This window comes from Gopherus evgoodei, chromosome 13 (genome assembly GCF_007399415.2).
Source record: "Gopherus evgoodei ecotype Sinaloan lineage chromosome 13, rGopEvg1_v1.p, whole genome shotgun sequence".
Classification (NCBI taxonomy): Eukaryota; Metazoa; Chordata; order Testudines; family Testudinidae; genus Gopherus; species Gopherus evgoodei.
The window spans coordinates 12,151,413-12,172,265 of NC_044334.1; the positions used below are offsets into that span (position 1 = coordinate 12,151,413).

The 20,853-nt window shown below is 43.3% G+C and overlaps 1 protein-coding gene across 6 annotated transcripts in view; it reads right to left on the reverse strand.

Annotated features, from left to right (window-relative positions):
* RIMBP2 (RIMS binding protein 2) overlaps nt 1-20,853 on the reverse strand; it is a 352,577-nt gene that overhangs the window by 313,825 nt on the left and 17,899 nt on the right. For all 6 annotated transcript variants that reach the window (XM_030582927.1, XM_030582926.1, XM_030582925.1 and 3 more), the window contains exons 2-3: nt 18,692-18,811; nt 10,787-10,900 (exon numbers count right to left, since the gene is read on the reverse strand). In XM_030582927.1, the coding sequence (XP_030438787.1) occupies nt 10,787-10,900; nt 18,692-18,811 (234 nt within the window). The remainder of the gene's footprint in view (nt 1-10,786; nt 10,901-18,691; nt 18,812-20,853) is intronic.

Here is a 20,853-nt window from a genome sequence, read left to right on the forward strand (position 1 = left end):
AGATCTTTGACGTACAAAAATTTAATGGTTTCAGTAGCACTCTTTTCCTGCATGTCACAATATCTCATAAGTGCTAGAATTTGATACATTTTGGCAAAAAACTGAGACTCTAGATCTTCAGGAAAGTGTCGAGGAACACCTGAGTGCATGTTTTCATCTCCTCTTCACTTCATGCTTGATCAAGAGATGTAAGGAAGCCAAATCTTCGGGATAATTCAAAAAGCTCTCAACCTCGAATTTCCTTCTTCCTCAAAGTTTCTTGTCACTTATGCCATCTGGAAATCTGTGTGTTACAATACATTTGTGTTCTGCACAATAGGACTCATCAGCATCACTTCCCAATTCTTTTTTTCTTGCACCTCAAAATCATCAAACGGAGACTAAAAGCTTGTGACAAAGTCTTGCAAGGAAGTCAGCAAATTAAAAGCAATAACAAGATCCAGACTCAGCTTTTGAAGCTTTACACTAGTTTTGACAAACTTCTCTAGTATCACATTCCATAAGATACTCATATGTACAGCTCCCAGTCAGCCCATTTTCTTGTACAATGATCGTGCTTCCCTTCGAGTTTCACTGTTTGCCTCAGAATTGTCCATGGTTTCTTTCAAACAATGTTGAATGCCCTCATAGTTCCCTATAATTGATTTACAAGATTCAGCATGACTAGACCATCTCATATCTGACAGAATTTTTAGGACAAGGAAAGTTCCTTGTTCACTCTTGGTAAGATTGTTGTACAGAATCTGCCATAGCTGGGGCAATGCCTCAAAAAAACAAAAAATAAAAAAAACAAAACCCCAAACATGGTTTTTGAACAAAACAAAACTGAAAAAGTTTGTAACTTCCATGCAAGAATCAACTCTGCAAGTTCCAGCTTCAGAGAATGAACTCTACATGGCATGTACACAGTTAGTGGATTTAGTCGTTTGTTCTAAGCTTGAAGACCTTCCTACTTTCCAGGCATGTTGCTTGCATTTTTATGAGACTGATCTTTGCAATTTTCATTAGCAATGTCATTTGCTTCCCATAAAAGAATTTCACAAATCTGGAAGAGTGACTTGCCCATGTGGCTTTCAATCAGTATAAACCCAATGAAACACTCACATATGGCACCAGGAAAGCAGGATCATCAGACAACAGATAACTGATCAAATCAGCGATATCAGGAATTGAAATCTACTATCAAAAAGAGTAGTATTTTGCCTGTATGGCTTCAGTTACAATAAATTTAAAAAAAACTTACATCCCATTAGCTCAATGAACTCATCACAGATTGTTTTCAACAAGTAGGATTTAATATGCTCACTTAGAAACAGATCTAATTTGGCAATGACTTCAAGAATATGTAGATAATTTCTGTTCTGAGAAGAGCTGATAACTTCCTCCCTTCCTCTAAATGCTAAACCACATTCAGCAGGAAGCTTACCAGATGTCATAATATGCCTTAAAACTTCCTTCCGTAAGCAGTTTGGATTAGAAGTAGCTGTACTATCACCCTGTTGATGCAATTGTCACACTGTCTGGAGTGGTTCACAACCATGAGTGCCAACCTCAGGGCAGACTGTCAAAAAGCAGGGTAGATACCTCAAACTGGTGGTATGATTTATAACTAGATTTCACCAACCTAGTAACAAATGTGAACTTGCGAAGTACTGTGACTGTCTCATCACAGAGTCACAGACAGATCCCTGGGGCACTCTAGTCAATCTTGCCACCCAGGCAAGCTGGACTCAGGACCGGTGCTAGTGTTTTTAGCGCCGTAAGCGCATGGCCATTTCACCGCCCCGCGCGCTGGTCCGCGGCTCTGGTGGAGCTGCTGCAGCAGTGCCTGCGGGAGGTCCACCAGAGCTGCGGGAGCAGCGGACCGTCCACAGGAATGCCTGCGGAAGCTCCACTGGAGCCGTGGGACCAGGGGACCCTCCGCAGGCACAACTGTGGCAGGTCCACTGGAGCCACCTGCCGCCCCCCGCCGGCAAAAGGCCACCCCCCCCCCCCAATAATCCTGGCGCCCTAGACGATTGCCTAGGCCTCCTAAATGGAAGCGCCGGCCCTGGCTGGACTTAGTGATAAATGGTCACTTTCACCAAAGATAACAAAATATTCAGGTTACTTCCAAGTCCCAAGAGACTAGTCACTTACCCCAGACCAATTTGTACCTTAGATCTCACACCAAAGACTATGCTTGTAGCTTATGCTTCAGTAGACTAAGAATTTATTAACTAGGAAAAAGAACAGTTATTTACAGTTTAAAGCAGGCAACATACACTGTACACAAGTGAGTTACAGTCTATTTTTCCAAAAGGTGACAGGATTGTAGTAATCTGTCAGCACTGAATGTCTTTTAGGGCTAACCCAGTTTGACCTTGTGGATCTCTGCTTCTGTTTCCGATCTGCAACCCTGTGGGAGTCCAAACAGCAAAGGAGATGAAAAATTTTCATGTCAGCTATCTTTATTTCCCTCTTCTAGAATCCAGATTGATAGGATAAGCCCTTCTTCATGTAGCAAAGTCTTTGTATAGTGATATTTCACGATGGCCCACTTCGTTTTGATCGTCCTCCTTGACGGGTGGGGGAACCACTCCTCCTGCCTGAGTTCACAAGTTCAGAGCATGAATTCTTATATAAAGCAAAACTTACATATGACCTTATAGCATGAGATACAGACATTACAAGTAAGATTAATGCACTTACAAGCATTTTATAGAGTCTAAACACAAACACATGCTTACAAGTCTAACACCTATTTTGATCAATACTAACATACAGGTGAGCTGATCTGCTTTCCAGCTGTGAATTTGTCAGTGCTCAGCTGACACCTACAGCTGTGGTAAGAGCTGGCACCTCATCTACCAGTGACACAGTGATTCTTGCCTTGAAAACATGCTAGCCATGCAAGTGTGGCATTGTGATGTTCCACACTGTGTTTCTGAGAACAAGTCTTCTCCTTTGCTTTTCTCCAGTCAGAAAAGTCTGGGGTTATGAAGGTGTTATAGAGAATGAAAAGAGTTTGCATTCAAAACAGAATACTGCTCTTGTGGATTTAGAATACATCAACCAATGCCTCTGATAATGCTCTCCTCTAAATGGAGTTTTTTTTAAGAAAAGTAGAGCTAAGGGAGACAATTTCTGACCTTTGTACTGCTGCATGGAAGCTTTGAATTTATCACCATGATTCTGGAAACAGAGCAGATCTTTCCAGATACATTGGGTGAAAAATTCCTCCATTATCAAATAAGAACATTTAACTGGATCTTGTTTGATGCTAATTGCAACAGTATCCTCTTTATCACTGCTATGCTATCCAACTTTGGTACGGACATGTAGTAGGAAAAGTGGGTCATCCTTTTCATCATCACTTTTGTCCTGGATTTCAGGAATTCTTGCATTTTCTTCTGCACTCTCCTGAGGGCACAAGTCAATGTCCAGATCTTTACTTTGATCAAACCAGGGGGAGGGATAGCTCAGTGGTTCGAGCACTTGGCCTGCTAAACCCAGGGTTGTGAGCTCAACCCTTGAGGGGACCATTTACGAAACTGGGGTAAAAATCCAGGGATTGGTCCTGCTTTGAGCAGGTGGTTGGACTAGATGACCTCCTGAGATCCCTTCCAACCCTAATATTTTATGATCATTTGCAAAATGATTCTGAAGCAGTACTAGCAGAGGAATAATAAATTTGGGTAACTTGCTTACAATTTTCTCTTTCTAACTTAACTTTCCTTTTTGCTGCTCTGCTTGGAAACTGTAGACCGGACATCCCACTGAAGCACGGTTAAAACACTACTAAAGAAGTACTGTGCAGTGCTGTCATTAGTGACCTGTATGCCTCCTTATATGCATGTCCCTTCTCCCTCTCCCATGCCCTGGGAGTTCACCATGGAATCCCAGTCTGATAAAGCTCTTTGTGATTCATCAGGACAGAGCTTTCCCTCTGGCAAACCATGGAAATTTATCATACACAGCTGCCTCAGCTGTGGAATTCAGAGCTAGAACTCTGCCTGTGAGTGTCCCCCTCTCTCTGGCGCTGGCTGCCAACTTCCTGTCTGCAAACTCAACACATGAAAATTTCCAAACTGGAACATAAAGATCCAAAATGAACAGCACAAAGTGGGAAGAATGCTACTCACAATACCACAGAGAAATGTTTGGAGTAAGACAAAATCCTTATTTCCAAAATCACCATAGAGATGAAGAGGAAACATCTCCTAGTGAAAACTGTTACATAAGCACAAGCCTTACACATGGTGCAAATAAGAGAATGGAGAGCACGTACAGACAAGCAACATACACTGCTCCTTGACTGTCCTTTATTAGGGCATAGCTTACCCATCAAGGATGCAAGGGGGCTCTAGACTAAAAGTCAGGAGTCAGTCTATATTAATCCTTCCATTCCCAAAAGTTAGTCACCATTTTTAATGTATATGGATCAGGTGGCTGGCATGTAAAAACTTCAGTGTCTGCCAATGCACACAGCAGGAAGTGTGCCCCCAGGAGACAGCTTCTTCAGTTATAGTTTCTATCTTGTAGGAATCCTGTGAGAGGATCAGTCTAGTTTTCAAGGAGGTCTCAAAGGACAAGAGATAATTTACAAATTAAGCCTAGTCACAATAATAATAGGATTCATATTATACTTACACAAAATCTAAAATTGTAACACCATCTAAAATTTTACACACACACACACACACACACACACACACACACACACACACACACACACACACATATATTTTGTCTTCAGTTAATTGTGCAAAAGCCCCCTGGGCTTCAACAGGTTTTATCCATTATGTTTATATCTAGAGAGAGCAATCAAGAATGTCATTGATATAACACTATTACCTTAAAAGCACAAACTATTTTAATGCAACATTAAACACTGAGATATCAAGCACTCATAAAATCATGAAATCCCAGGAGTTACAGTGTGCTGGTAGAAAGCATATTTTAGTTTATAGATTAAATAGAAAACATTAATGTGAGAACATTCCATTTAATAAGGAAAAGCCAAATAAAAAATACAACGGGTGGAGTTAATGTTGCAGTAGAAAACTTAACTTAGAATTTCCAAAATTGAGTGCTTGATTTACAGAGTTTGACACTGTACTAAACAATTCACCTTTGCACAATTTCAGCCTTAAAGGAATTTTTTTCAGAAGTAATAAGCAACTGAAAACTGGAGACTATACCCGAACCATTTAGGACCCCCACTACAGAAAGCAGATAGCCAAATGTATTGTACAAACCTCCGCATAGCTACCATATTTAAAGGAGTTACTTCAGTGTCAGGCTGTTTAGGCTTTCCTGTGAGATTTCATGTATTCTCTGGAACTGGCTGAGCTAGAAATGCCAAAAAGACAGTTGTGTCTTTTGCTATGTTGGTACTGCTCCTTCAGGTCCTCTCCAGAATCAGAGAGGTATAAAAATGAATGGATGGTCAAAGTCTGAACCTGGGCCTTAATTTGCAAATTTGATCTCTAACTTTATAATACACTGAACCAAAATCCCAGAACTTTGAGGTTTTTGAAATCAACATAGGAATTTAGTGGCTTGGACATATCTCCAATATTTAAATACCTTTGGCAGCTCTTCTAAGGGAAATGGATGATTAACCAGAATTCTAGAAGCAATAGGACATCATTTATGAAAAGCTAATTTCCCTTATATTTTAACTAACCTAAAAACTGACTAAATCAAAAGGACTTACATAAAATAACTATGTCCCCAAGGAAGTGAGTCCTGTCAAGAGATCTGAAAGTAGGGTTGGCCAGAAAACAGCAATTCTGTTTTGTTTAAAAAAAAATAATAATCTAGGTTTTGACATTTATCATTCTACATTGGGATGAAGCTGACACATTTCAAAAAATTTCAGGTCTCTCTGTCTCACTTTCTCCTGTTGGAGCTGTTCCGCTTTATATAAATAATTAAACACTGATTGAAACAGAGAGAGGAAGAGACACTGGCTTTCCAGCCCACTGGTTGGGGCATTCACTGAGATATGGGCGCACACTCAGCTGAAAGGTGCGAAATCAGGATTCAAGTCCATGGTCTGAACCAGGCAGAGCAGGGACTTGAATGTAGTTTCACAGCTGAATGCTCGAACCACTGGGCTATTGGCTATTCAGGAATGGGTGGGTCTGTCTGTCTGTCTGTCTCTCTCTCTCTCTCTCTAATTCCATCCTGGACTTGAGAAACTTTCCAGTCTGCAACAAGTTTGGACAAATTGGCATTTTCCAACAAAAATGTTTTATCAAAAACGTTCTGTCCATCCTTTACCTGCAACACTGCTGTTGCAGTCAGATGCTAAATTCCAAAGCTGGGTTATCCAGACATATTTGCCATATCAGTTCTTCCCATCTTAGCTAGAGGATGGTCTAGCAATCTCACCACCACAGGATGCATGGATACTCTCTTGAAATTAACATCCTTCGTTCCCATCCATTTAAACAGTGGAATGAGAAACTTGGCACACCTTCTTCCCACAGTGACAGACTGTAAGTAATAATCCAGTGAGATAGATAAGAGTTCTGTGAACTGAATATGCTTGAGTTGACATAGTAGTAGAAGGGCCTGTTTCTGAAGCCAAAAAGGTCTCCAATTTGAATGCTGATGACTCTACCACTTGACGTTGGAATATTAACTGATTCCTACAAACGGACCCTGACGTTGACCTTGAATGAGTAATTCAGTTGTTACTCTCTGGCAAATGCAATTTCCAGTCTCTGAAACAGTTCATTTTGTCATGAATGAACAGAATTAGGAAAATTGAATAAAACTGTGATGTGTTACATCTGTTAAATCTGTACATGAATATTTAACAGGCGAGTGCTTATGAAGCATTAAAACGCTGAGTAAATGGCAGAGTAAAAAAGAGTAAGTGTTGCCTAACACTGGAATATATATTGATTTTTAAGCGAATGTTTAATGTTTGTGAAAGGTGCTAGATTGAGAGCCCTGGACAATGAAAACCTCTGTCCACAGAAGAGAGACAGCTTTGGTAGTAATGTGGCAGACTTCCCCACACTCTATTGCCTTGACAATGTGCCTCAATGTTACCATATCTCAATGGATAAAAGAAAAGTTCTGTCTCTATAACCCAGGCTGGTTCCCCTCAGTCATTCCATTCTCCTCATCTCCACACCAACCCAAGCCAGATTCAGCACCTACAAAAGAGGACTGCAACTCCTTTTGGCCCTTGCCTGAGTGTCCGAGCCCACATTCCAATCCTGATTCAGTCTCTTGTGAGGGGTCAGATTCAGACTCTTTTTCTGAAGGGCCTAACACTTGGCAATCCCAGTTTAACTTTCAGATTCATATATTGTAGTGCCAAAAGAAACCACTCACTCTGGTCCGCTAGCTCAACTGTAAGATGCTGGCCTGACTCCCCAGCCCAGGAAGTGCTGACATCACACCAAGTGAGTTCTTCAAGCCTTTTCTTTAGGGCACAGTTGTATTCTTTCAACACAGACCTTACAACCAAAGGAGACTGCAGGGCCCCATAGGCCATTCCCTTCATATCTCTTCCCCCACACCAGAGCCTGCCACACGAGCTAAACTCCTTCCTGCAGTGCTCTCTCTGGTTGAGCTCTCCCAGCCCTTTATAGGGACCACCTTTCCCTTTTCCAGCAGGGTCTGATAACTGAACAGGCTGCCTGGCCCCAGAACCCCTTGCCTTCAAGGGGCAGCCCACCCTGTTACCCTGATCTCCTGCATACAGCCAGCTGCAGCCCCCACGCTCAGTTCCAGCAATATGAAATAGATGTAACAGGCGTTGGCAAATAAAGAGGAAGACGTAATCACCAAGAAACAGTGGAGCAGATTATTGTTGCTGACCCCACTGCCTGGCATCACTGAGTGCTCAGGAAGCCCACTCCACAAATCAGCAACACTGCTGTGAAAAACAATGCCCACCATGGCCCTAACTCATGGAGGAATGCGCCCTCTCCACCCTCACAAACTCTGGATGTCTGGAAAGCTGGCTGGAAATCCTATCCCTGCTCCCTGCTGCCAGCTCTTCTGAGATTGGAGAAGGGACTGTGCAGGCTGCTGGGGCAGGCACATGAGGTGGTAGCAGCTGCTGCTGCAGGGACACAGCAGGCTGAGAGATTGAGCTCTGGGTTGGGGACCGAGCCCAGGGGGTGGCCTGAGCATGTGGCGCCTGTGAACTTGCACCATATGAGGGAATCAACCAGAGTCCAGAGGAAAGGAGGCCCCTGCTCAGTGACTGAGGGACTGATCCTGGGAGGCACTGGGGCTGTGTATTTGCTAATAAAAGGGACTATTGCTGACAAAGCCGAATGTTGATTATTGATAGCGGTGTAGGAGTGATGTTTGGGTGAATTCTTGCCTCCTCCAATGCCGTAGGAGGGTCTTCACTCCAAGACAAGGGGTAGGAGTTTGGAACAGATGACCACAAAGGGGCACCCCTATACATGGGCTCTTTATAGAAATTTGGCATTCTGCATACCACAGACTGAGAGGAGAGCACGTCAGGGTTCCAAATACTAGGTTCTACAGACTAGCCGTTCATAGGTTCCCATTAAACACACACACACACTTGAAAAACAACACAGGATTATTTGCTAGGGTTGGCAGAAAAGAAAGGCTGCAGATTCCTCAGGCTCAATGGCTTTAAGGGTTACAATTAACTCAGTCTCTAGGGCAGCCCATTAGAGGGGTACAAGGGTGATCATGCTCCATGGGGGCTCATCCAGCCTAGCTCAGAAGACTTTCCTCCTAGTCCATCCCTCTCTTGGAAGGCAATTGGCCCAGGCAGCACTTACCGGAAGCAGCGGCATGTCCCCCTTCTGGCTCCTAGGCAGAGGCATGGCCAGGAGGCTCTGCACCCTGCCCCGTCCGAAAGCACTGCCTCCCGGAGCTCCTGGAAGCAGCGGCATGCTTCTCCTCCGGTGGGAGCTCGAGGGCTGGATTAAAGGGCCCAACAGGACAGACATGGCCTGCAAGTTGTACTTTGCCCACCTCTGCTGTAGTGCCATGTATATAAGCTCTTAGATACCTAGTCTGGTTAAGCCAAATGAACAATTTATCAATCAGAAAGCCCCTTTGCCCACCCACTTACTACCAGCCTATTTGTGTATTCCAGCCTCTCTCACTGCAAGTGTGTACTGAATACATCTGAGCAAGGTACATTTCTCTCTCCAATTTATACTTTCTTTCCTGGTGTGTGATAATTAAGTTTTACCCAATGTTGACTCAATCTACAACAAACCAATGTAACTTTTGCTAGTGCAGATCTTAGACTGTAATCTCCTAGGGGCAGAAATAATCATTTTGTTATGTGTTTATACAGCCCCTAGCGCAATGGGATCCTGGTCCCTGACTGGGGCTGCTGGATGTTACCACAATACAAACAAAAAACTAAGCTTAACCTTTCAAAGAACAGGTTTTCCATCATGTTGTTTTAAGTGAGTTTTTGCCTGTTTCATTGTTTAGGCGCTACAGATTTGTATTAAAGGTTTGCTTGTCAAATTTTGTAGATTACATTTGACCCTCAGATATTTCCATAAAAACCCAGAGGATGTTTTCCTTCAACACCTTTTGAAATATAGTGCATCATCACTATGCAGATATAATACAGTCTGTTTCCTGAGATTCCAGGTGGTGAGTTAAATAACTTGTACTATGCTAAGAGCTACAATTCTCATCAGGCAGGCAAGGCATGAGATGCCACTCTCAATGCATGAGGTACTAATAGCAATGTGATCAGCAGTCTATTAGGAACGGGAGTGAGATCACCAGACTAATTTCAAACAGCATCTGGACTTCTAGTCACTGCTTTCTTAGTCTGGATTTGAACTAGTAACTTAGATAATAGGATTGGGAGCATTTCACCTCTATCTCCTGAACCACTAGTCTACAAAATAGTGCAATAATCCAGTCCACTCAATCCTGCAAACATTTATTTCAATGGAAATTGTTCATGCACGTGCGTAGCTTTACTACTGTAAGTGTTCACAGGACAAGAGCCCAATACAGTGTTTGGTAGATAAACCTGACAACTCATGTTTATGCCTATGATTTTCACCACATGCCTCCACAATTTTAATATGTAGCTATTATGTGATTTAATCATAAAACCAGAAAACTCTAAAGCCCCATAGAAATCAGAGAAGCCCATGACATTTGAAATTTGTGCCTCTCTCTCATCGCCATTTCATACTGATATTTTTAAAGCATTACGGACAATGTTATATATTTAAAACATTCCTCTGCAGTGCTGAAAACACAACAAAGTGCAACAGAAACAGGAAGTTTCAGGAACGGAGTATAAACTAAAGATGTAACCATACGGAGCTAAGCGTAAAGAGTAAAAAGATTAGAATGGTGAAAATGAATTACACATTCATATGATGATAATACTCAAATTTATGACACTAATAATTAAAAAGATAACCAAGAGTTTTAGAAGGGATAGAAACCTTCATGTTTCAGAGCATAAGGCAACCTGTAATTAATAGGGGTCATGAAGAAAACTTCCCTGTGGACAGTTTATCTCACATTTGCCTACTGCAGGGTTCTGTGTACCTTCGTCTGAAGTATCTAGTATTTCCCACTGTTAGACATTGTCAGAGAAAAACAGAGTTCTCACTCTCAGGTTGGGTGCAGCAAGTCAGATACTTTATTATCTCTAGACTTGCTGCACCCAGCCTCTACTTCCACACCATCTTACCGAGCTAGGCATACAAGGACAAATATTTTATGGCAATTCTTTAAAGTAGTGTTATAACCAGCTGTGAGAACTTAGGTCATGTGACTTAGCTATAAACTTTACCTTGGTCTTCTGGACCGACATAGAGGCACTTGTCTTCTCTGAGGTCCTGGCCTCAGGTCTGCGGTTTGGATGCTTCATTGAAGTTTCTTTTGCTTCCCTGCTCTCTGTTTTGGACTGTGGAGAATAAATCATTGGTCTACCATTAGGGTATAAAACCAGAATATGCTTTCCATTAGGAGCACCCAATGGTGTGACTGGCATGAATATAATTTGTCATTGCATGGGAAATCCCAGGCTTTGGGGAGTGGCCTTGAAGACAAAAAGGGCTGACAGCACATATTGCATATGGCACTCAGTCTATGGATGAGGACATAAGTTCTTTGGGGCCAGACTCATCTATTTTTTTTGTGTTTGTACAGTGCCTAGCACAATGGGCCATGATTGCAGCTCCTCAGTGCTACTATGCTACAAATAACTCCATTCTTAAAACATCCTCTAATAGTTATGTGGCACTGTGTCTCCCTGTCAGTTGCTAGGAAAGGGCAGTACTTGTGTGGAGTATCTATGTGGGTGAATGCTTGAAGTCCTCCAGCTCATCAGAATTGTTAGCTATGGCCAACAGGGGGGCAGGGGATACCCTTTGTCACACGGCCTGCTTGGACTTAAGCATGATGAGAACATACATGCATGGGGATCTTTGAGCCTGCTGATGCTACTCAATATATAATGAAAACAGAAACAAAACAAAAGGCAACAGCTCTGTTCCAAGTGTATTAGAGGACTGGGTATTTATTTTGAAGATGTGGTATACTGTTAAACTGCTGCATTTAGACTTTATTTTCCCCCCAAAAAAACCATTTCTTTGCCTTTAATTGCTACGTGCATTGACTTGAGCAGGATATTCCAGAGGAAGCTGTTGGACAAGCTTCTACACACACAAAGATTTGCAGCATGCCTGCATCTCGAAAGAACCCTTAGTAAGGCAATCTGGGGTGGATCACTGGAACTGCCACTCATGCTCGATTGCACTGTCATTTGTGAAAACATATTGTGTTGTGACACGATCACCAAGCTCCTTTCCATGTGCCATGCAAGTACCTTGAAAGTCAGTGCACTTTCCCATTTCATCACATAGCCCCCTTGATAACTGGTAGGTATGCAGCAGAATGAGAGCAGCTATGCCTTGAAAACTACCCTCTCTCATCCCCATCATGCCCCCCCCGCCCCCAAAGGCTTGTCTACATGAACAATTAGTTCACTGCAAGTCAGGACATAAATCTACCCCACGGTAGCCAGCAGTCATGGATTAACACTTCCCTAGTGTGCTTTGATCTACTCCCATTTCAAAGTGGGACAGATCAAAGCAAGCAGAGAACTGTTAGTGCATGGCAGCAGTGTCCACATGGACACTGAGTGTGCAGCAGGTTGAGAGAGGTAGATGTATACCCCTGACCTGAGAATTTGGTCAGCCATGTTGCTGGGAACATGTGGTAAGGATTTTACCTTGAATCAAGTTTAGCTTGTTAAGTTTTAGCTCCTAGGAAGTTTTTTATCTTTACTTCTCTTGTAACCATTTCTGACTGTAATATCTGATACCTGAATTCACTTAAAAAAATCTTCTTTTGTTAATACACTTGTTTTATTTTTTTTAATGTAAACGCTGTCCTGAATTGGTTGAGACTGAACTGTTTGGTAACTCCAGTTAAAGTAGTAAACTGTTGGCTATTGATCTTTTAGAGGGCCAATGGACCTCTAATATCTGAACTACCCAAGACCAGGCTGGAAAGTCTCAATTTTCCCAAAAATGTGTGTTCTGCAAAGGGGAGCGTGTTGGGGTCACCCTGCAAGTAGTAACCAAGGCTGGTGGAAGCCAGAGTGTGAGTGGATAGTTGATGACAGACTCCTGGACCAGGGCTATACATAGACATTCAGGGTGTGACTTGCATGCTGTTAGGCTGTTTGTGAGCAGCCCTGGTTGAGAGCTACAACAGCCGTGTGAGGCACCTATGGTTGCAGGGTACGTGGTGACAACCCCTCATTGGTCTGAACTGCACCCAAGAATGTGACACTTTCCTTAAAGAATTCCATTGGAGATCAAATCTGAGGAAGGTTGTTCTTGTGGCTAAGCTCTGGATGGGGATTCAGGACATTTGGATGCAATTTCTAGCTCTGGCAAAGACTTCCAGTATGACCCTGGGCAAATCACTTCAGTCTCTGCATCTCAGTTCTCTGTCTGCCAAATGAAGTAAATATTTCTTCTCTTCCATCTTTTGTACGTATTGTCTATTTACAGTGTAAGCTCTTCAGGGCAGGGACTGTCCCTTCCTATGAGTTTGTACAGTAGCTAGCACAGTGGGACTCTAATCTTGGTTGGGGCCGCTAGGAAATACCATAATACAAATTTATAATTATTAAGAGATACTTGTTACCTATAGTACAGCAGTACCCAAATGTGGAAGATAGTGAATCCTAGAAGAAAGAGCACTAGACTTGAGCAAAGGAGTTCTTGATTCTGTTCTTGGCTTTGCCACAGGTGTGCTGGGTGACCCTTGGCAATTTGTGTCCTCTCTGTACCTCAGTTTCCCCATCTATAAAATAGGGATAATGATCCTATTTCCTTTGTAAAGTGCTTTGAGAGTTACTGATGAAAAGTGCTATATAAAAGAGTGAGGTGATATTATTTAAGACAATCGCTGACTCAGATAGCTTATGTATCTAAATAACGAAAAGACAAAGCAGGGGTGGGATTCAACAGGCAAGCAAGGCGTGTTATTCACAAGAAAAGGGACATGGCTAGTTGCATGTAATTCTGTGTTCACTGGCCACATCCTCCTCTGTCCCTGCCTTTGAGGAAAGTCAGTCCTTCCTCTTTCCCCCTCCCGTTCATCCTGGTGTAGAGGAAAGCAAGCAGCAACTCTCCAGCCCAAAGGACGATGATGTATAGAATGACAGAGAGGCCCTGAAATGGATAAGCACAAAGAGATCCCTTTTCCGTCAGGCTGAGAGCAGCCTGCTCACATCTAAAAGCTTGTGCTGGCCAGGGGATTCCCAACAGGAAAGCGGCCACAAGCTCTTACTACCCACTCCAGGACCTTCTATTCTCTTGCCATGCTGGCCTTTTCTCAGTGCAGAAGGGGAGCTGGTGTTTGCTTATCCCTTTTACAGCAGGTAAATTTACTCCTCGTATAATGGAATTCCCAGCTCTCCCCCTTTGCATGCTGCCTGATAGCCCCAGCAAGCAGTTGTTCCTTGTCTTTACATAGCACTTAATCTTGGATAACCAAGAAGGCTGTGGGAGAGTAAAAGAAATGATTGACAGCAATGTCTCCCCAGCCCTCTGATCCCCACTCAAGTCAGGTGGTTCGATGATATAGGCTGAGGCTATTTGGTCACCATGACCCGGTACTTGATACAATTTAAAGAAGATATTGATTGAATACTGCAGATAAATTGATCTTTATTCTTTGAACTCAGCAATAGCAAATGAGAGGGCCTATTCAAAAGAGGGATCCTGCAGGCTATTCTACCCCTTAGTTCACCCCCATAATGACAAAAATAATCCATTGGAATAAGATTGCAGCAGGTAAAAAAAGCTGCAAAGCAAACTAGAGCTGAAGGGAAACAATAGGAGGATGAGTGCACTGGTTTGAATTCAGTAAGAATCCACCTGAATTTGAACAAAACCTTTCCAAGGAGATATTCTCTGTTATCTGTGGAGCACTAGTGGTCCTTGGAGTTGCTTCTGCTATAAAGACCAGCTATCTGTCAGTCTTCTACCAGCGATGCTTCCTGCTAATCATAGTTCAATCCATGATGCTTTGGATGGTTCCAGAGGCTTTTATCATCAGTTAAACTATAGAGGGGGGCAGGAAATGCACCTCTCTATACCCTGTACATCTGCTTCAGGTTTTATCTGATGTTACTTAGCATAAATCCACCAAATTTGCAGAGGACTCTGAAATTGGAGGCGTAGCAAACACACAGGAGGACAGAACCAAAGTACAAAGTGGCCTAAAGAGATTAGAACAACAGGGGAGCTGCAGGCAATAAGAGATTCAGTACAAATAGATGTAAAAAATGCATGCAAAGCATTTTGATGTGTATTAGTCAGTAGTATTTTTCTACAGGCATGTTAGCTAATAATGTGCTTTACCATAGGGAAGGATATCAGTTTATATGAGGTATCTATCTTGCTTCAAGCATGAAAATCCATTACTTGATATCATAACATTGAATCTGGATAATAAAACCTGATACCAACAGAAATAGATGGGGTTGGGCTCTAGCTGAAATGCAGTAAATGCATGCATACTATATATATACATAAAATGAATAGTGGATGCAATTACCTGCCCAATGCCATACTATTCTAGCTAGAAATTAGTAGCAGATATTTTAAAATTTATTTTTCATAACATTTTCAGAGGGAGGAAATCTCAGTAATTGATTTATTTATAGCTTGGCATAAAAGTACTAAGTCTATTTGGTTTAGTAATAAACATTATTAGTATATATGTTATACACCCACATAGAATACACTGTGTAAATGTGTAATTAGCTACATGAGTTATATGAGCAAGAAAGATGCAGTCATATCTTACTGTCAAGGTTTGGCATAATCTAAGCCAGCTGGATCCAAAACACCTTTGAACTCCGTAAGAAAAGTTCAGCTCCAGATTCAGATTTGTAACTTGGGCCCATCTGTACTTACCATAAACATTTAAAACAACCTTAAATGTACATCTTTAATAACCAATGCTTTCCAAAATAATCAATTGTGTTTATGCAAATTATCATTTAAGGCGCTGAAAATGGGCCCTACTTCAGCATTTAATGTGCACCTTATGAAAGGCTCAGAGCATGCAGGTATCCAGATGCAACTAATTTACCCTCCCACATCTCTTTGATCCTATCAGTTGCAGGGTCCTTTTGAAGCACAGAATGAATTAACATCTGATCTAGTGGATAGAGCATCAGACTGAAAATCAGAATATCTGACTCCTATTCCTAGCTCTTCCACTTCTTGCTGAATAGCTTGGACAAGTGATGATTTAATTTCTCTGTGCCTGCATTTCCCAGTCTGTAAAGGGGGGGATAATTATATATACTCTTCTTGGTGAAGAATTTCAAGATCCCCAGATAAAAAGCATTTCAAGTATTTTGAGTTATTTAAACTCAGAACTTTTGGCCAACTTCCAAAGTTTTTATACCCCCTTATTTCCAAAAATTGCAACTCAGTTTTCTCCTCATCTTTATGTTGATTTTAGCAAGAACCAGAACGTAAATGTAATCTAACACACCCATGTATTTATTTTGACAATCACAACTCTACAATGACTCAGCTCAGCTTTTTGTTTACGTCCCTTGTAAAGGTTAATGTGTTCAATTGAACTGTGTTGTAATACTATGAAAATCAATATGCAGCACAGTAATTGCAGTTTAAATATGACAGACGGTAACTGACTGGTTCTTCTTTCATCCCTTAAAGATAATTTTTACAAATGTAATTAGTCATTTCAGATTTTTCCCCTTCCCTAGAGCAAAAGGCTAGAGAGTTTTAAGAGAGCACTTATGTGTGTCTGTGGAGGATAGAAAACCTGCTGAGATCTCTAACAGAAAAACCCACAGAAGCACTCCGGTTAACAAGGCTACATGAGTCATTCTAGGCTTGCCTAGAGCTTAGCAAGCAACTTTATTTACCTGGCTAGGGAACAAATGCAGAGAGCAAAGTAGTAATATAAAAATCAACTCTTTTATATGTGGATCTACATTGTCCCTATTTGACCCCAGGAAAAAGGAAACAGCCACTGAGCCTGTACTGTTCTGGGCTCTACCTTCCAAGCTTGTTTGAGATTACAGTAATTTCCATTATTACCAAGAAAGATATAAAAAATTCTACTATTACCAAAAAGATAAAAAAGGTAAACAAATATAAATTCTACACCTTGCTGCTCAGTCAGTGGTTTCCTATCTTTTTTTCTATTTCCTTGAAGGTATCCTGTGATTAAGGCCATGTCTACATCTAAAATTTTGCAGCGCTGGTTGTTACAGCTGTATTAGTACAGCTGTATAGGGCCAGCGCTGCAGAGTGGCCACACTTACAGCAACCAGCGCTGCAAGTGGTGTTAGTTGTGGCCACACTGCAGCGCTGTTGGGCGGCTTCAAGGGGGGTTCGGGGAACGCGAGAGCAAACCGGGAAAGGAGACCAGCTTCGCCGCGGTTTGCTCTCGCGTTCCCCGAACCACCCTGCAAACCGCAGGGAAGGAGACCTGCTTGTTCGGGGAACGCGAGAGCAAACCGCGGCGAAGCTGGTCTCCTTTCCCGGTTTGCTCTCTCATTCCCCGAACCCCCGAGCAAGCAGGTCTCCTTCCCTGCGGTTTGCAGGGTGGTTCGGGGAATGCGAGAGCAAACCGCGGCGAAGCTGGTCTCCTTTCCCGGTTTGCTCTCTCGTTCCCCGAACCCCCGAGCAAGCAGGTCTCCTTCCCTGCGGTTTGCAGGGTGGTTCGGGGAATGCGAGAGCAAACCGCGGCGAAGCTGGTCTCCTTTCCCGGTTTGCTCTCGCGTTCCCCGAACCACCCGGCAAACCGCAGGGAAGGAGACCTGCTTGCTCGGGGGTTCGGGGAACGAGAGAGCAAGCTGGGGAAGGAGACCAGCTTCGCCGCGGTTTGCTCTCGCGTTCCCCGAACCACCCTGCAAACCGTAGGGAAGGAGACCTGCTTGCTCGGGGTTCAGGGAACGCGAGAGCAAGCTGGGGAAGGAGACCAGTTTGATTACCAGAGGCTTCCTCAGGTATGCTGGGATACCTGCTTATTCCACGGAGGTCAAGAAAAGCGCTGGTAAGTGTCTATACTTGATTACCAGCGCTGGATCACCAGCGCTGGATCCTCTACACCCGAGACAAAACGGGAGTACGGCCAGCACTGCAAACAGGGAGTTGCAGCGCTGGTGGTGCCCTGCAGATGTGTACACCTCCTAAGTTGCAGCGCTGTAACTCCCTCACCAGCGCTGCAACTTTCTGATGTAGACAAGCCCTAAGTTACAGCTAATGGATGTACTTGCCTCATGGCACTAGGGAAATCATCTCTGAAGACATTCTGTGGAATCTGACAAGTAACATCAGGGTTAGGTGAATAAATGTGACCAGCTGTCAGACTCTGGGACCTGTTCAGACCATTCTGGTGCCTCACCCTGGCAGACAGAGTAGGTGAATCTCCAACTCAGGACCTCAGGCTGAAGCCAAGATTTTCAAACCTGGGTGACCCACAGTTAAGCCTCCAGTAAGTGGCCTAGTTTTCAGGAGCACTGACCACAAAGTATCTTCCACTGATTATTTTCAGAGCTTTTGTTAAAATCAGGGCCCTAATTTTGGCACCCAAATATGGTCTAGGGAATCTAATCTTAGCGTCCCATTTTTTAAATCTTGGCCTGAGTATCCATATGGGAGGAAGAGCTATTGGGAGGGACAGGAAGCCTTTGTGTGTGAAGTAGAATCTGGATTTATGACATTTAAAGACAAACCATGGGATTAGGTGAGTGTTGGGACAGCAGTACAGTCAATGGGTACCTTTAGCGCAGGGAATATGGCATGGAGCAATCACTAATAACAATGCAGATGCAGCAGTATTACACTGACAACATCCACTAGCCAGGGGCTGTATCCACAGACCATATCTGAAGCTAGCAGGGGGCAGCCAGAACTTAACTGGTTATCTAAGGTCTCTCAAGCTCTAGGACATCCCTGCTTTATAGCACAGAGAGCCTTTGGAGCTATGATTACAATATCCCCTTTTTGTAACCCAAAAAAAGGGAGATGTGAAAATATTATTTAAGAGGCCACATGAATAGCTGAGTTCCTGGTTTCATTCAACATGTCCTTTGCCCTCCTACTGTGTACTCAAAGTTACCAGGCAGACTTTGAAGTGGATTAGGTTATTCACTGGACTGAAGACAGTATATTATACTTACCAATTTAACCTCATCCTGTTGTTTGCTTGAGGATTTTTCCACTTTTGGAACTGACTGAGAGACCTTAGGGGATTCAAGGACAGCATTGCCATGGTCCAGATCCTGGTTGATACTCTTCTCCTGTAACAGAAAGATGCAGTACTGATATCACCATGAGAGCATTTAAAGTCTATTGAGAGAAGCCAAATTCTGTCTTGCAGGACTTCCAAATGGACACTCCTCCCTGTAAGAAAGAACTAAAGGTGAGAATGAGAGCTTGTCTACACTACTGCTTAAGTCAATGTAAGTTATGTTGTTCGGGGTGTGAAAAATCCACCCACCTGAGCGATGTAACTTACATCAACTTAAATTGATGTCTATACTGCGACGCTCTCCTGACAACATGGCTTCCGCCTCTTGTTGAGGTGGAGTAATTATGTCGATGGGAGAGTGCTCTCCCATCAGCATAGCACGTCTTCGCCAGATGTGCTACAGCTGTGCCTCTGCAGCGATGCAGTGCTGCCGATTTAGTGTGGTAGTGAACACAAGCCCAGAGATATTGCCCCACAGAAATAGCTTTGAACTTTCCAAATTACTGGAGTTTCACAGTCAGTCGCTATTCCTCAGGAATACATGTATGAAGTACATTATTTTGATATTTATTATTTCCCTGTTAATGTGCCCTTTTCCTCTTCCTCCAAAAAGTTACATTGCTTGCCTTTCCTCTAACTTAGGTCTTCGCACTGGGGGAGACAGCTGGACCTCACTGACATTCCCTTCAAGTAAGCTGTACTTCTCCACAGACTAGAATTGGGAAGGCTTTGCAATAGGTGGATGCACTTCCTACTGGCTCTCAAGAGTCAGAAGCAATCCTATAGAATCTGTGTTACCTTTTCCTTTTGAGCAAGTCTACTGTAGATGAAGATGTATGGACAGGGTGCTGCAGCCTGACCAGTCTGCTCAGTGAAGATTTCCCTGCTGTAGAATTCATTCAGCCTCACAGTCCATTGGAAGGCTAGGTCTGGCAGCCTTCAAGGCACATCACATTTACAGACATCCTCAATTATTTGATAAGTGGTGGCAAGTAGGACAGATAACAGTGGAACAGCAGGTTCCAACAGTTAGACTAAATCCCTGAGGAACAGTACTGTGCCTCCCTCCCTGCCTTGGAGAGCAGCAAGCATAATGTCCTTGCTCAACAGATACTCTAGCTCAGGTGTTCTCAAACTTCATTGCACCATGACTCACTTCTGAAACAAGAATTACTGCAAGACCCCACAAGGGAGGACTGAAGTCTGAGCCTGCCTGAGCCCCACTGCCCTGGGCAGGGGATTGGGGGGCAAAGCTGAACCCCAAGGGCTTGCCCAAGGTCATACAGCAGGTCAGTGACAGAAGCAGGAACAGCATCCACATCTCTTAAGCCCCCGTCCAATGCCCCATCTGCTGACCTACACCGCCTTCCACTGTACTCATCACAGCATAAGAAGGGTAAAAAGAACAAGTAGGATGTGCTGTTTTGTTTGGCATTATCTGGAGTTGCATTAACATTCATACAAATCAAGTGCTTCCCTTCTGTTGAGGGAGAAAAGGGTGTCTAGGAACAAATTAACAGCTAACTTGGGTGCTTATTTGTCCCTGTTACGATATTATCTGAACACAGTCTTTAATATAGTTATCCATCAGCACCCCCATGAGGTAGGGCAGTGCTATTAGTCCCATTTTACAGATGGGGAGCTGGGGCACAGAGAGACTAAATGACTTTCCCAATGTCACACAGTGTCTGGGGCAGAGCATGGAATGGAACCCAGGTCTCCTGAGTCCCAGGCTCTGTCTGAATCACTGGTCTATATTTCTTCCCTGGAAGGTCCTTGTGGAACAAGACAGCTGTGCAGGATAGGTTTCACGCTTTCTGGGCTGCAGGGCATGGGCCATTTTAGACGGCTTCAGTACATTTCCAGGTTGATCAAACTCGCACCACGTGTTAGCTCATTACACACAGACAGGCTGCTGACTTCATTCTGGCACCAAACAACATTTAAAACAACCTGACTGTTAGATTGACAGCCTAGCAGGTAGCCCTGGCACCCTTACTGCTGCTGATGGATTCCCAGGCCAGCCATTACGCCATGACTCCACACAGGAGCAGGAGAAAGACACACAAAACATCAATCAGCCCTCCAAAA